Source organism: Pangasianodon hypophthalmus, chromosome 8 (genome assembly GCF_027358585.1).
Source record: "Pangasianodon hypophthalmus isolate fPanHyp1 chromosome 8, fPanHyp1.pri, whole genome shotgun sequence".
Lineage (NCBI taxonomy): Eukaryota > Metazoa > Chordata > Actinopteri > Siluriformes > Pangasiidae > Pangasianodon > Pangasianodon hypophthalmus.
The window spans coordinates 7,932,592-7,947,602 of NC_069717.1; the positions used below are offsets into that span (position 1 = coordinate 7,932,592).

The following is a 15,011-nucleotide window of genomic DNA, read 5'->3' on the forward strand; positions in this document are numbered from 1 at the left end:
TCCCTGTGAATGAGTTATTACTAAAGAAATTATAAGATATTAGAAGGAGTAAATTAATATAAACCTGCGATTTGAATTACAGCTGGGACTATTGACAGAACTGCTGTTATAGAAAATTTATCAACACCTTCTGACCAGAGTTGAGATATGATATAGGTAAGGAATAAAACCCATCAATAACAGCATGGATTTTCCCGTAACAGCACATCCTGAAGGGTTTGTTCATCTAATACCACAGTGAATTGCCAATGATTGCAATTTTTTCAATTTATTAATCAGTACTGTCTAAGCGTTAACTTCATCATAATGAGCTGTCTATCTGAACGTGTGAGAACAGTGTTTAAAAAAAAAAAATCAGTTAAATATTCTGTTTCATTTAATGAGACACCTGGAGTCTTTAACAGAACCTGTCCAGGTGTGTGTTTGCCCTTGTCTGTGTCCTTTTCCGGATGTGTACATATAGAGCCCATGTCTGGAAAGTCCGGTGGTTTTGGAGGTGCAGCCTGGTTCCCTCGAGACCCACAGGCTAAATGAGGAAGAGCGTACTGCTGTGGAAATCCGACACGGTTCATACATATTGATATTCATTATGTAAATATACAAACTCAGTTTCTCAGACACTAGATTTAATGCTAGTCTATTCATTTTCAGGCTATGAACTGACTCAGCAATGGGTCTGTGGTCACATCACTAGTTTGGAATCTGGTTTTTAATGTGTGGAAGTCAGTCAGGTTTTGTCTGAACATTTACTGCAGTGCGAAAAAAAAAAAAAAAAAATCAACCACAGCACTACTTCCTCTTTTGTTAGCAGGGAGAATGACTCCAATAAATTTTCTCAGACTAAGAGTTTCACATGTGTGCTGTTTGTGTGTATTTGGAGGAGGTGGAATTCATAAGAGCAAAAGAAGAAAAAAAACAGACAAATTGTTTTACTGGAAAAATGTATTTGAAATGAATGAATACCTCTGAACATAAGTGTATTACAATATTCTTGAATTTTTTGTTTCATAAACAGAAAAGTATGTCCTTAAATTTTAACACAAAGATACATGCACAGTTGGTTTGCTCAACAAAGGTCTGGAAGACAAAGAAAAGGGAAGTGTGGGTTTTGACATGGGCATGGGTGCATCGCTCTGTGCGCATACGCATACGCATACGCACACGCACGGTGGTCATCTGTGCACTCAGATTTAGTAGTGTGTCTTTATACAACAGAATGACTGTGTATGATTATGTGTTAATGTACTCTGTGTGTGTGTTCTTGGCATTAGTTGTCTTCATTAGAACAGCCGTTTCTCGTAGCTGAAAGACAGGGTAAAGAAAACAGTAAATAATACAAAAACAATAATATCTCTAATGATGTAGTGACATTTTAGACAAAAGCTGCAACAGCACAGGTCAAACAGTAGGGGCCACCAGTATTCAACACACTTATAAATTTCATTTTTGGCCAATTTTTTTGACATTATTTAAAGAGTATTAAAAGTAGATGGATAATAACACTACATATCAAAGATGTTACTTATTTTTAAAATAAAAAAAAAAAAAAAGCAGCCAACAAAATAGTTTTTCTGTGTAAGAAATTAATACTGCATTTCCACAGGAGCCATCACAACAAACATCAATACTGAATACTACCTGAATTTTCAAATATATATTTACATATTTGAAGGCAACGAATTTCAAAGGCAAACATTTACAATCCCTCATTTTACTTTTAGTGGCAAATCTATTTAAATATGTGTTTCCTAAAGTTACAGACTGAATGATTTGTGTGGCCTGATACACAGAAAGAACTCTAACTATTTATTAATACATTATTATTTATGTATATAAACCTATTTATGTATATAAACATACCAGATTGGTATGTTTTGTAAATCATAAATGTTTAAGTTACAAAGCAGCTATGAATCTGGAAGCCCCGCCCCTATCCCAATCTCACATGCTCTCAGCTCATGGGGCTTCCTCTCTAGTCTGTCATGGTCAAATGGAGAATGTTTCAAGCTCATTAACGTGAAACAAAAACCATCAATGTATGCTCCACTTAGCTAAAATTAGAAAAATTATTTATTAGGAATACCACCAAAAAAATCTCAGTCAGAAGAGTAACAGAAAAGAGGATGAAGATATTGACCTGAAAATGAAATAGGCCTACAGCAAAGTGTAAAATCTAACACTTCACACATAATGTTAATGATGATAATTCTTGTGATTAAATTATAAGTGATTAAATATGTTTTTTCCCCTGCTGTGCTGGTCAGAGCTCAGCCATATTCAAACAATTTAAGTAGCAGATTAAAAGAGAAAATGCTGGCCAATTAGACAACTGATTTATAAAATAATTATATTGAAAATGTGCTTTTTTCACCTAAGAATCCACCATACAGCTGAGTTTTCGTGACTGCCACTGCCAGCAAGCAGTTCCTGACTGCACAGCTTATATTATTACACACACCCATAAGCTCCTAAAACCGGAAATGCTGTTTTTTCTAGACAACTCTAGATGATTAAATTGTTTAGTTTGATTTATTTTCAGAATAATAATTCTTTCAGAATGTTATGGTTTGTGTACACCTTTTATGAGATCTGCTGCTGTGTGTATGTGTGTGTACCTGTGCAGACCATGCACTCCTCCCTCCACCTGAGCAGATACGGTCCTTTTCTCAAATTTCAGATCGCCAGAATACATCATTGCCCTGTGAACACAAAACACACAAAGAGAGACAGTAAACACTGAATGCCCAGACTTGTATACCTGCATGTACACACTTCCTGAGAGTCTCTGCTTGTGTGTGTCTGTGCGAGACTGTTTTATATTTATACTCGGGGTCGGCGGCTGTGTGTACCTAAGTTGTGTAAGGCTCTTAGCTCCTATGTCCTGGCAGGAGTGCTGGATTCCAGCATGGAGGTAGGGGACAAACTTATGGACGGAGCCTTTGTCCTGTACGGCGCCTGACACGCCCTGAGCTACTTTAATCTTATCACACTCGCTGAAAGAGAGACGGACAAACAGTGAGGATGAGCATCAATAACAGTTAAGAATTGGATCACATGCTAAATTACATGCCACTGGGTGAGTAAAGGGAGGAGCTGGAGTTTACATCAAATCAGCAGGTCACATGATCATGTGACATCACCACTAGATATTTGAACGTCTTTGGCTTGAAGTATTGTGCAACATAAAATATAGGAATAAAGTACTGAGTTAGCTTGATGTTAGCTAGCATGCACATGCCAGACTCGGTACAAAGGCCTGATTAACAAACTGAATAACATCAGGCATGAATGACAGTGAGTATGTATGATACAGTGTTTTCATGCACATACAAATGAATGAGTGTGTGTGTTACCTGAAGTATCTGGTCTGGGAGCCCAGGTTCTTGTCCATAGCATCAAGTGAGCCCATTCCTCTGTACTTCTTCAGTCTGATGCCATCTGAGAAAAAATACTCGCCTGGAGCTTCGCTGGTGGCTGCCAGCAACGAGCCCATCATCACTGAGAGGGAGAAAAATACCAACAATAATGAAATACTTAAAGCAATAACGTTCAGAAAAGTGAAGGAGAGTAAAACATTGTCAATTGTTTTCAAGGTTTTATTCATAGTGTTTAAATAATCCAAGTAAGACAGAACAAGTGGATAGCTAAGCAGTTGGGGTTAAGGGTCTTGCACAAAGGCTTTAAAGGAAGTCTGGCCATAAATTAAGATCGTCATTGGCACCTTATCCCAAGTGATACACTATATGGTCAAATGTTTGTGGACACCCGACCATTGCAACCACAAATTTAGAAGCACACAATGGTATAGAATGTCTCTGTATGCTGTAGCATTACAATATCCCTTCACTGGAACTACCAAAAACCTCTGGGATGAACTGGCACTCTGACTGCACCCCAGGCCTCCTCACACAACATCAGTGCCTGATCTCACTCATGCTCTTGTAGCTGAATGAGCACAAATCCCCACAGCCACAATCAAAAAATCTAGAAGAGTGAGGTAATTATAATGGCAAAGGGGGACTAAATCTGGAATGGGATGTTCAACAAGCACACATGGGTGTGATGGTCAGGTGTTCACAAACTTTTGGCCATATAGTGTATCTGAACTATTCAGCATCTTATAGTTTGCTTCCATAATGTTGCACAGGCAATATGCACTTAATCTTTCAGCACAGTAATACCACGTGAACATAAACAGTGTGATAAAATACAATTACATATCTAAACTATTAATTATACAAGTCATCTGTGTATTATATACATTTTAAGATATGTTTATATATTTATTACTACACAACTTTGGGACACGTCTTCTTATTCTGTGCTGAGAGAGAAAGTAATGGCTCCTGTATCCGTTTATCGCTGTGATGTGATTTTTTCCCCCCACATTTTTACAGACAACTGTTTCTGTGTCAAAATGCACATCAGGTCTACTGTATGGTGGCTATAAGCTTAATTTCCAAAACCAAAGATGCAAACTTCAGACACCAAACATGTCCTCAATAATCAATCACATTTCAGCACAGACGTCCTACTCCTTCAGCCGTGAGCGTTTTCTGCCCTGGACTCATTTTTATTCCTCACAGCTCACTACAAATGAAGTTCCTCACCTGTGGATGCCCCCAGTGCCAGGGCCTTGGCGATGTGGCCCACGTTCTGAATGCCACCGTCTGCGATGACTGGCACGCCGAAGCGTCGCGCATACTCCGACACCTTATACACGGCTGTAGCCTGCGGCCTGCCACACGCCAGCACTGACAGAGAGACAAACTAGTATTCAGTACCATCACTCACACAAGATAAACTCACACAACTACACAATGTCAGACCTACATGCTCAGAGGAAAAACATGTCTTGTTGACCTCTTTCCCAGCATGCACTGTGTCTTTAGTCCTGATTAATTAAAACATTCACTAATGATTAATTCGATGTGTGGAGACTGATTTGGGTGGAGCAGGTGTGAGTTTGAGGAAAGTGGATACAAATCATTAGGTTATAAAAGCCAAAAGTACATGGGGTATGAAGTGTGTGCATCAGTGGAAGGAAACTGAGGATGAATCGACACTTTAACAGCTTCACAGTCAGTAAAAACATGGTGGAGGGAGAAAAAAATAGCAGCAATTGTGTGGAAAAGGTCTTGAGTAAATTTCTTAAAGATCTTATCTGAGAGTTGATGACATTTCTGAGGATGTATACCAGCTGTATAATGATTATATATAAACATATAAACTACAGGATGTCTGAAAAGTCAGGAACATGTTGAGCAAGTATGTCAACCTGAATATGTTGAGCAAAATCTGCAAAAACATTAAGCGGCTAAGAAAATGTATAGAGCATAAGTGTGAACATGTAGAGGATGTTGTAAATAAATACAAAACTAAGCATATGTAGTTTTATTTCATTGTTTCCTGACTTTTCAAACACCCTTTATAATATACTTATATAAATATTATAATATATAATAATTTCTAATGATTGATTTTCCAATCAATGGCAAGTAAGTGACTGAAACGTCCTTGTTTTGAGCACAAGAGGAGACAATTCAGTATTTAGAGGATGGAATTTCTCCACTTATAAAAATAAATAAATCATTAAGGAATTAATTTAAGGAACAAGTATAGTTTGCTCATCCTGAAATGTTTCTCAGTGTCACAAATTAGGGAAAACTTTTGAAACAGCCTTTGCTAATATGCCCCCCACAGCACAGATGCTACCTGCTCGAAAACAGAAAAAAAACAAAAACAAAAAACAAACAAACAAAAAAAAACTGGCTATTTATATGCAAAGATTTGCGCTTAATAAGCATAGTCAATGATGAGGATTTTTAAAACTGCCTCATCAACTCGTGGATGCTGTTTTGCTTTGCTGTTTGGACAGTACTTGTTATTAACATGCCTTTTGCAATACATTTCATAAACACTTGAGATGATTAACTACCCCGAGCGCCTTCTTGTGGACAAAGGAAACAATTCTGAATTAGTGGTGTTCACTGAAGTCACTTGGTTTAATTCCAAATTGAAAAAAAAAAAAACAAACAACCTCTTCATACATGAATCATACTGAATCACGCTGTATCGCATTATACTGCTCCAAAAGGTCTCTAAACTGTATCTTATTGAATTGTTCTCAGCTTTAAATGCATATTTGCTCCACGAACTGAGATGAGCCTTGCAGAGATGCACACCATGCAGTAAAAGTGTGTCTGTGTAACTTCCGCTCAAAAACAAAATGAGAGCAGCCTTTTAAACCAGCCTGGATTTAAAAAAAAAAAAAAAAAAAAAAAAAAAAAACGACAAAATGGATGGCAAAGTGACAAAGTATACAATGCGTTATAATGTGAAACAGCTCTGTGTTAGATCAGTGTGTTAGGTGTTGGCGAGGCTCTGATCGTGGCAAACCACAAAACTGGTTGATGAAAAAGATGGAAAAGATGAAAAAATTCATCTTTTTTTCTGAATTTAAGTGTTTCGTTCACACTTCGTCTTAATCACAAGTGCACTTCAAATTGCTCCTGAAGATTTGGTGGGGTCAGAGAGTTTGCCATAGCCCATGACTGACAGGTTAGTCAGATTACAGCAGGGGTTTCACATTCCAGTCCTGGAGAACCACCGCACACATCCGATTCAATTAATCCGCTCATTACCGAAACCTCCATGCGTCGAATCAGATGTGGTGTTATACAAAATCTGTGTAGGAATGTACTTGGACGGGACTGGAGCCTGACACCTCTGCAATATAACAAGCATCCAAAACCCCAAAAACCCAAACACAGCAACAACTACTACTACTGATGCAGAGCCGTTAGCCAATCAGTGCAGCGGGCTGTGAAAGGTAGGCGGGCAGGAAGGGTAGCACTGAGCCAATAGGAGCCCTGTGTCAGGGGGGCCGGACTTACTGCAGTATCCCGTTACAGTGGCTGAGGCTTTGGGGCTGTGGAGCTTTATATCAGGAGGAATAGTAAGAGGAGCTAGAGAGAGATTAAACACAGAGAGCGGGGATGAAAGGCATGAAAGAAGAACTGGGGAATAGAGAGTTAAAATCAGGGAAGAAAAGATGAATAAAAGGTGGATGGTTGGTCAAGGGAGAGAAATGTAACAAGGAAGATGAGAAAAAAAAGCACAAGGAAAAAAAAAAGGGGGAAAAAAAGGAAGATACAAAAACAGGAACAAATTAAGGTGCCCTAGAAAGTGAGGACAGGCCTGCATGTTCCCATTCTTCTCAACAAACCAGCATTTCTTCTCCTAGCCGTAGTTCAGGGGATTTTCTTTCTTTTAGCAGAGTGAGAAGCAGCACTTCTGCTTTAGGTGAGAGGCAGGTTTTGTTGCCAGGCTCTAAGTTTTTTATTCATAGTAGCTGTATTCAAAACTTCTTCCTAATGACTTTTACATAGAAAATGATGTTCTACATGATTATATACTCATTGGTTTCCCTTGGTCTGTAAGAATGCACTTAACTACCTCACCATACGTTATTAGTTACCACTTTTTATCTAGCACAGGTTTCTGGGTAACCAAAACATGGGACTGGGCCACAAACTTCAGCTTTTATTTGCCCGGTTGGCTAGTTAATGGATTTATGATTGTCCATTCTGTTACTAATTTATAAACTCAGATGCACATTTTCCTCCAGGCACAGTCCATAAAAAAATTAAAAACGGACATCTGTGTGAAACCCAGAACTCAGACTATGTGCACACTACCACTTATTCTTACTCACAGCAGTGACAGATCAGTTCCCCCCATGATAATTACATTAAATCTGAATATTTATTTTTAATTCAGATTTATGGCACCTTCACATGTGGTACTAAAATGATAGCTGATGCATGACAATCCGTTGTCAGTGTAACAGATTCAAACTGCATCATATTTCCACCCCAAAGGGACTTCAGGTGGCGCGCTCTCTATGGCATGCGGGTTAGTATGATGCACCGCAGTGTGATCGCAGCCACTTGCTTACCTGTGCTACACTATTTCACCTTCAGATCACTAGTGTAAAATGAAAGGGCTAATGACAGACAGGCTTTGGGTTCGAAATGGACAGATTCAGGGCTTAGGTCTGGCTGAAAGGAAAGCAGTGATGTGTACGATTGCTGGACTCACCTTCCTGTGTGATGCAGATGGAGCCACTGCCCATTCCTACTCTCAGAGCGTCCACGCCAGCATCGATCAGATTCTTCGCCTGAGCTGCTGTTACCACTGAGAGAGGGAGAGAGAGGGGGGGAGAGAGAGAGAGAGAGAGAGAGAGAGAGTTCAGAAGAACATTCCATCTCCTGTTTAGCAATAAACCGATTTATTAAGACAACCCTTATTTTGATTCTATTATAACTGAAGAATAACATGCATCAAGCCTGGCACTTTTGTGACCTCTGGTGGTTCCCTGTGCTAATGCAGTTTATGACCTCGGCTTGGGAGAGAAGCACTGGTCTGTAGTTTGGGTTCTTAATTATTTGCACACCTTTCAGTATCTCATGGGCCTCTTACTGTCACAAAACCCATGAGTACAACTACTCATATATTAAACACATTAGGCAAATATGAGTATAGTACAACTATTCAAAAATTAAGCACATTAAACAAATATGTATCAGAATACTTATTTACTGGGGCCATGAGCATTTTCTTTCTGAAATTTTAACCTATAGAACCCAAACAAGTGTAAGCATTTTGCAGAATATTAACTGCACTTTTCATAGTTTACGTGCAGCAAGAGTCAAGGAAATATTTTTACAGTTGCTGAGCATTAGATTATTAAAAAAGCGTTCTGAAGTAACAAAAGTGACTGTGTGACTACAATTACATTACTATTAATAATACTACTAATAATAGCTGATTGTAATCACTGTAATCATGTTATAAAAAAAAAACTACTAGTAGTACTACTACTACTAATAATAATGATAGTAATAATAGTAATAACAGTATAACAGATCCTAATTTGAGAGCCATGTCTTTCGTTCACCACATTGTCTGCAAATTTCTTATGCAAAAGATTCATTAACTGCCTTGCTTTTCCATCTCACTGTTGGAAATACTGGCTTTCTGTGAAGCAGGAATGCAGCACACTATCCCTGAAGCAGAATGTGTGTGTGTGTGTGTGTGTGTGTGTGTGTGTGTGTGTGTGTGTGTGTGTTGAGTGACACCTACCGTTGCCTCCTATAACCTGCAGGTTGGGGTATTTCTCCTTGATGTACTTGATCATGTTGATCTGGAAAATGGAGTTTCCTTGCGAAGAGTCCTGTTAAAGACAAAATAAGCGTTAGAAGGAAAAGAAAAAGAAAAGAAATTATAAAAAAAAAAAAATTAACGCAAACGCACAGGGACACTCACCAGTATGACAACGTCCACTCCAGCTTGCATGAGCAGTTCGAGTCTATATTTGTCGTCGTTGTGTGTTCCTATGGCAGCGCCACACAGCAGCTGCTTGCGCGAGTCTTTGGAGGCCAGAGGGAAATCTCGGTTCTTCTTCAGGTCTGTGCGAGCGATGATGGCCACCAAACAGCCCTGCTCATTCACGATGGGCAGTTTACCTGAGGGAACATTAAACCCAGTGAATTGCTAAGCAGATGTTACAAGAAAGAGGAAAGAAAGAGGAAAAAAAAAAAAAAAAAAAAAAAAACTTCCAGTACATGTCAATAAATTCCCGCCGTATTTTCCTGACTATACAGGAGTGGACATTGCAGTGCTGTGTAATCCTGTTTATCAAGTGTTTGTATGCTACACAAGCTCCATCAGCAGGTACTAAAGATCCTGCAAAGCCCATTACCATTAATTACTCTGTTATAATACACTACATACCTGAAAAAAAAAACCTCATATCTGCATTCAAAGACATTTGCGTTACTGGAGCGGCAATAATTGATTTTTATATTATTTACAGTTTTAATTCAAATTCAGTTTTAATTTTGAATTTTCAGGGATATTTTTTTTTTTTAATACATTTTTTAGTTTAAGTAACTAAGCACAGATTTGAAGTTGTGGAGAATACACACTACATATTGTGCAAAATCCTAGATACAGGAAACGCAGGTTATGTAAATTTTTGAGTAAGCAAAATATTTTCATGAGATTTATTTGTTAATAAATTAAAATTCACAATTGTAATTCATACCTGATTTTTCTTTTATTTTATTACTTCAATTTAAGTTAGATTGATATTTTATTTGTTATAACCTGCTTATTTTACAATAATTCAATAAAATTAGTAAAGATCAGTAAAATGTACTTAAAGTAAATATCTCTGTGTAATGACTTCTCCATGAGGATGTATTGACAGACATAAAAATAAGGATTTTAGGTTTTCTTTCAGGGAACAAAATAGCGGAACCCTAGCAGGACAAAAAAATCAAACTGATTATACAATTTAGAGAATGTTGTACAAAAATGTAAAATAAAACCATCTGGAACATTAATAAGAATGAATAAAGTGCACAAAACCAGCAACACCTTTATTAATTTTCTTCTCGAAACAGAAAACATTAAAGAGGTGCAAACTTTTGATTTTACCTTTTTTACTCTTCTGAAGGATCTCATTAGCTTCCTTCAATGTCACACCAGCAGGAGCCACTACAAGATCCTCCACCTTCGTCATCACCTACAGACATTAAAAACGGAAATCTGTGTGAACCCTCACACAATTAAAAACTCAGTGTACAAAAGTTTAAAACATAATCTTATATCTTTTGTTAAACATTTATCCTCATGCTCTTACAGTTAAGCCCCTCCTACCTCGCTGAGTGGAAGGTCATGCTCCTCCTCTTTCAGGAAGTCGATGTCTCGAGATGAGATGATGCCTACGAGGCGGCCGCCCATCTGTCCGTTATCTGTGATGGGAATGCCGCAGAAACCGTGACGGGCTTTTGCCTGAAAGACGTCTCTCACGCGCTCGTTGGGGCTCATCACCACGGGATCTGTAATGAAACCCTGCTCGTATCTCTGAGAGACGCGGCAGGGCGGAAGGGGAGAATGTGGAATGGGAAGAAAGCGTGCATGATGAAGGAGAAGGAGCAGTAGGAAATCACCAAAGCTGAGTATTAAAAACAGTATTGAAGCTGAGGATAAAAACAGTAAGTCAAAGCGAGTAAAAGATTAAAAGAAGTAAGAGAGAGTAAAACCCTCTGTTTATAGAAGGGTTGTCATGGCAACCGTTTCTTATTGCTCACACTGGTTTCGTACTATTTCCCGCCCAGCTTTCATCATCAGTGTGCCAGAATATAAAACACTGTTTTATGCTTCTTCAGTCTAAACGTGGTTTAAAAACTCCAAAACCTGACGAGTCCACCAACTTTAGTTGAAATAACTAAATGTCTCAAAAGTAGATGCCTTTATAACATAGTCTACATTTTTATTCTTTTTCATATCATATATCTTTTCATATGATATTGAATTCTTAATGATCATTTCATTAAGAATTTATTTAACTCACCTGCCACTAATTTACTGTAGCCTACACCCATCGTCAGATTCAAAATTCTGAACATTTCTGGAAAACTTCTGTACTTATTTGTAGGATAAGTAACTACAAATAAAATGTAAATATTTTGGGTAATAGTGCCTATTTCACAAGCTGCTTAAAATGACAACTCTAGTTTTCAAACTGTTTTCCTTCCCAAAACGAGAGACGAGGATTAGCCTCAACTGCGTGTTACGTTACATCACATCATCCTCTCGCCCACCCGTCCTCTCAGAGACAAAAGATGCATGAAGCACAAACACACAGCTGTGTGTGAGCAGGTAATAGGAGAGGAGAGATTTACCTTGACCTTTCTCACTTCGTTGGCCTGGAATTCGGGTGTGCAGTTGTGGTGGATGAAGCCGATCCCACCGGTGAGCTAAAGACCACAGAACAAACATTGTGCAGTTAACACAGGATCTGCTTAATGACACAAAATGGTAATGAAAGGAACACTCCAGCCTTTTTTCAACTGAATCTCAATGTACCACAGGTCTTTAATATGATCGTATACTTCATGTTATAAGCAGAATTGCATCCATTTCACTTACAGCCATGGCGATGGCCATCCCCGACTCTGTGACTGTGTCCATGGGAGAGGACACCAGCGGCGTCTTCAGAGTGATCCGTTTGGTCAGGGCTGATGTCAGGTCCTACAAGAAAAAAATTTATATATATATATAAAAAATGACTCAATCCTCCTATACCACAGAGAGACAATCTGTTCTAAAGCACATCACCGAGGTTTATTACCCTTAGGTACCATGTATTAACAATAACGATCACTATTCTATGCCCTAATACATACAACCTAAACTTCTGAACAAAACACACGTGTTTTACATACCACTTGGTCAGCTGTGAAGTCAATATAGCCTGGAAGAATCAGGAAGTCACTGTGAAAGAAAAAAGAATCGGTGTGAGTAAACAAGCAAATTAGACCTCATTCCATACGCCAGCTCAGCGTCACGTCTCGACAGTGTTCATTTGGACAACGAACCCAAACGATTTACATAATAAATATACACTACAACTGTACAGTGTTATTTTTGTAATCATTTATTTATTCACCATAGCACTGTTGAATTCTTGAATCTGATTGGTCAGAAGGTGTTGATTCAGTTTCTATAACAGCAGCTCTGACAGTAAAACTGCAAGGTTGATTGATGCACGGTTTTTTATAGTAACAATTAATTCACACTGTACACTCCACATAATACAAAACTAATATTAAACGGATTACAAAAGTGTTACTTAACAAAGCAAACTGTTTCAGCGTTGATGTGGTGAAGCTTTCTGTAAGGAGACTTTATTAAACATTTATGAAAGAAGCCTTCAGTGTCAGCGTTCCACAACGTTAAATGTAACCACAAATGAATAAAAAGAAGAACATAGAATTCAATCCATCCATCTTCTGTGCTGCTTATCTATCTGAGGGGACTCGAGGCACAAGGCGGGGGACACCCTGGATGGGGTGCTAACCCATTGCAGGGCACAATCACACAAAAAAAAAAAAAAAACAAAAAAAACACACACCCCCATCACTCACTACGGACAGTGTAGAGATGCCAATCAGCCTACAATGCATGTCTTTGGACTGGTGGAGGAAACCGGAGTGCCCAGAGGAAACCCCAGAAGCAAGGGAGAACATGCAAACTCCATGCACACACGTTGGGGAATCGAACCCCCAACCCTGGAGGTGTGAGGCAAACGTGCTAACCACTAAGTCACCAAGTCACTGTGCATTATATAAAATAATGTTAGTGTTGACAAATTATTGTGGTATAAGAGAAATATAACATTTTGGGACAGCTGTTATAGGAAAATAATCAACTTCTGGTGGTAACAGCCCCCTGTTTATTACTCATTTATTACAATGTAGGCATTTGTGATACTGAAACTAATAGTTCTGAAAGTAAGAAATAAGTCTGGAGGTTAAAATCACAGCCATGTTTTTGGCACTGCATCCTGCTGCCACCCTTTCAGCTTGACGTCAAAGTCAACACACTCCAAAGGAGCTTTATTTTCACATGTGGGATGAGCAAGTCTCTGGATAAGTTTAGAAACTCTGTCTGGTTTCTTGAGCACTGAGCAGAACTGCATGGCGTAACCACAGGGTGTAGACCTGTTAAGTGTATACATGGTCACTAGTGGGGGAGGAAAAAAAAATAACTTTCCTGTTTGACAGCACAGTCTCAAGATTTGTGTCAGTGGTTTTAAAAACTTGCTGTGTCTGGAACACTGTGTCTGTCGGAGAGGGACAACATGTCTCTAAAGCCTGAAGCTCTTTCTGGAATAAACCAACCACTGCTGGAATGCGTAACCTAAAACTGAGCAGTGTCACTGGTGGGGTGGCGTGGCGTAACTTACTATTCTGACATGCCATTACTGCTCTCAGTGTGGTTTTAGAAGTAGCACATCTTATTGGTTTGGAGTTTGCTATCTAAACAAGTCCTGGTCCATAATTAATAAATGATGCAAGACAACCCCAAACACTGGCACAATAGGGAAAGTGTTAAATAGTTTATCACACCAAAATAGCAGTCTTAAATGGGTCAAGCTGTTTATAAATTGTTATAGATATCACAGTGGTATGCGTTTTATAAGTTTATAAGTCATTAGAAATGGGGTTGTGTGTGGGAGGGAAAGTTTGAGGTAAAATCATGGTTTGTTTACTTTAATTACAATCTCAGCATGCAGCGTTCAATACCAGAGTTTTAGCGTTTCCATGTTGCTGCTAAACACAGGAGTGATAAACAGAAAACGTAATGTTTTACTTTTGTATTACAGTTTTATTCTTTCAGTAAGTCATTTTTAACAAATATAATTTACTAATGAAATGTCTGGAAGATTTGTTCATTAGCACATTAGCAGTTTTTTATTTATTTATTTATTTTATTTTAGCTACATTTAACTACTTCGTAAACGTTTCCACACGTTCAGTGTGTCTGAACATTCCCCTAACAGAAGCCAGTTCACCTGAATGCTCCATACTTGTATGTTGTGTAGAATTAGCCGGCTGCATGCTACATACTTGTATGTGAGGCCATCACCGCAGCCGAAGAGCTGCTGCCCGCTCAGACCATCTTCAGGCACGTAGCCGGTCTGTCCGCTGATCAGGTAGTCCGCCATTGCGCAGGAATTACGGTGAAAACTTGATCTTTTACGGAGAGAAGTGCAGAAAAGAAACGCGTCCCAATGTGAGACAGTAACGTTACGGCTAACTTGTGCTGGACTCACCGCCGCAGTCCGACACACAGATCGCTGCTAACCTGGAATTTAGCGCCGGAAATGAACTTCCGCTAACGGATTGTGTTGCTTGATCGTTGTTACTGGGAAACAAGCCTCCCTTTTTTCATCCGTTCACCAGGTTGAGTGCCGGCCTCCGCTCCGTGGCGCCAGCTACAAGCGCACGTGTCTGTCTGAAGCGCGACCTTGCGTTCCGCGGGTATAAATAAAGTGTGACTCTGCGTCATTTCCGGTTTGAGACCCCGCCCAGATTTCAGATTTCCAGATTGTGGTCCACTGCAGCGTTGCCAACTTAGAGACTTTATGGCTA

General features: G+C 39.0%; 1 protein-coding gene across 3 annotated transcripts; it reads right to left on the reverse strand.

Moving 5' to 3' along the window:
- Nucleotides 1–924: 924 nt before the first annotated feature.
- Nucleotides 925–14,889, reverse strand: impdh2 (IMP (inosine 5'-monophosphate) dehydrogenase 2). 3 transcript variants are annotated; one of them, XM_026922929.3, is made up of 15 exons: nucleotides 14,487–14,888; nucleotides 12,300–12,348; nucleotides 12,004–12,105; nucleotides 11,757–11,831; nucleotides 10,729–10,935; nucleotides 10,507–10,594; nucleotides 9,331–9,530; nucleotides 9,148–9,238; nucleotides 8,104–8,199; nucleotides 6,897–6,968; nucleotides 4,611–4,754; nucleotides 3,354–3,498; nucleotides 2,850–2,993; nucleotides 2,616–2,699; nucleotides 925–1,302 (listed from the first exon to the last, which is right to left on the reverse strand). In XM_026922929.3, the coding sequence occupies exons 1-15, from the start codon at nucleotides 14,582–14,584 to the stop codon at nucleotides 1,281–1,283; spliced, it is 1,617 nt and encodes a 538-aa protein (XP_026778730.1). In that variant the 5' UTR covers nucleotides 14,585–14,888; the 3' UTR covers nucleotides 925–1,280. The 3 variants fall into 3 exon arrangements, with proteins under 3 accessions (XP_026778730.1, XP_053091887.1, XP_026778737.1); XM_053235912.1 differs by lacking the exon at nucleotides 2,850–2,993 and having other exon boundaries at nucleotides 14,487–14,889; XM_026922936.3 differs by lacking the exon at nucleotides 6,897–6,968.
- Between the last annotated feature and the right edge of the window lie 122 nt (nucleotides 14,890–15,011).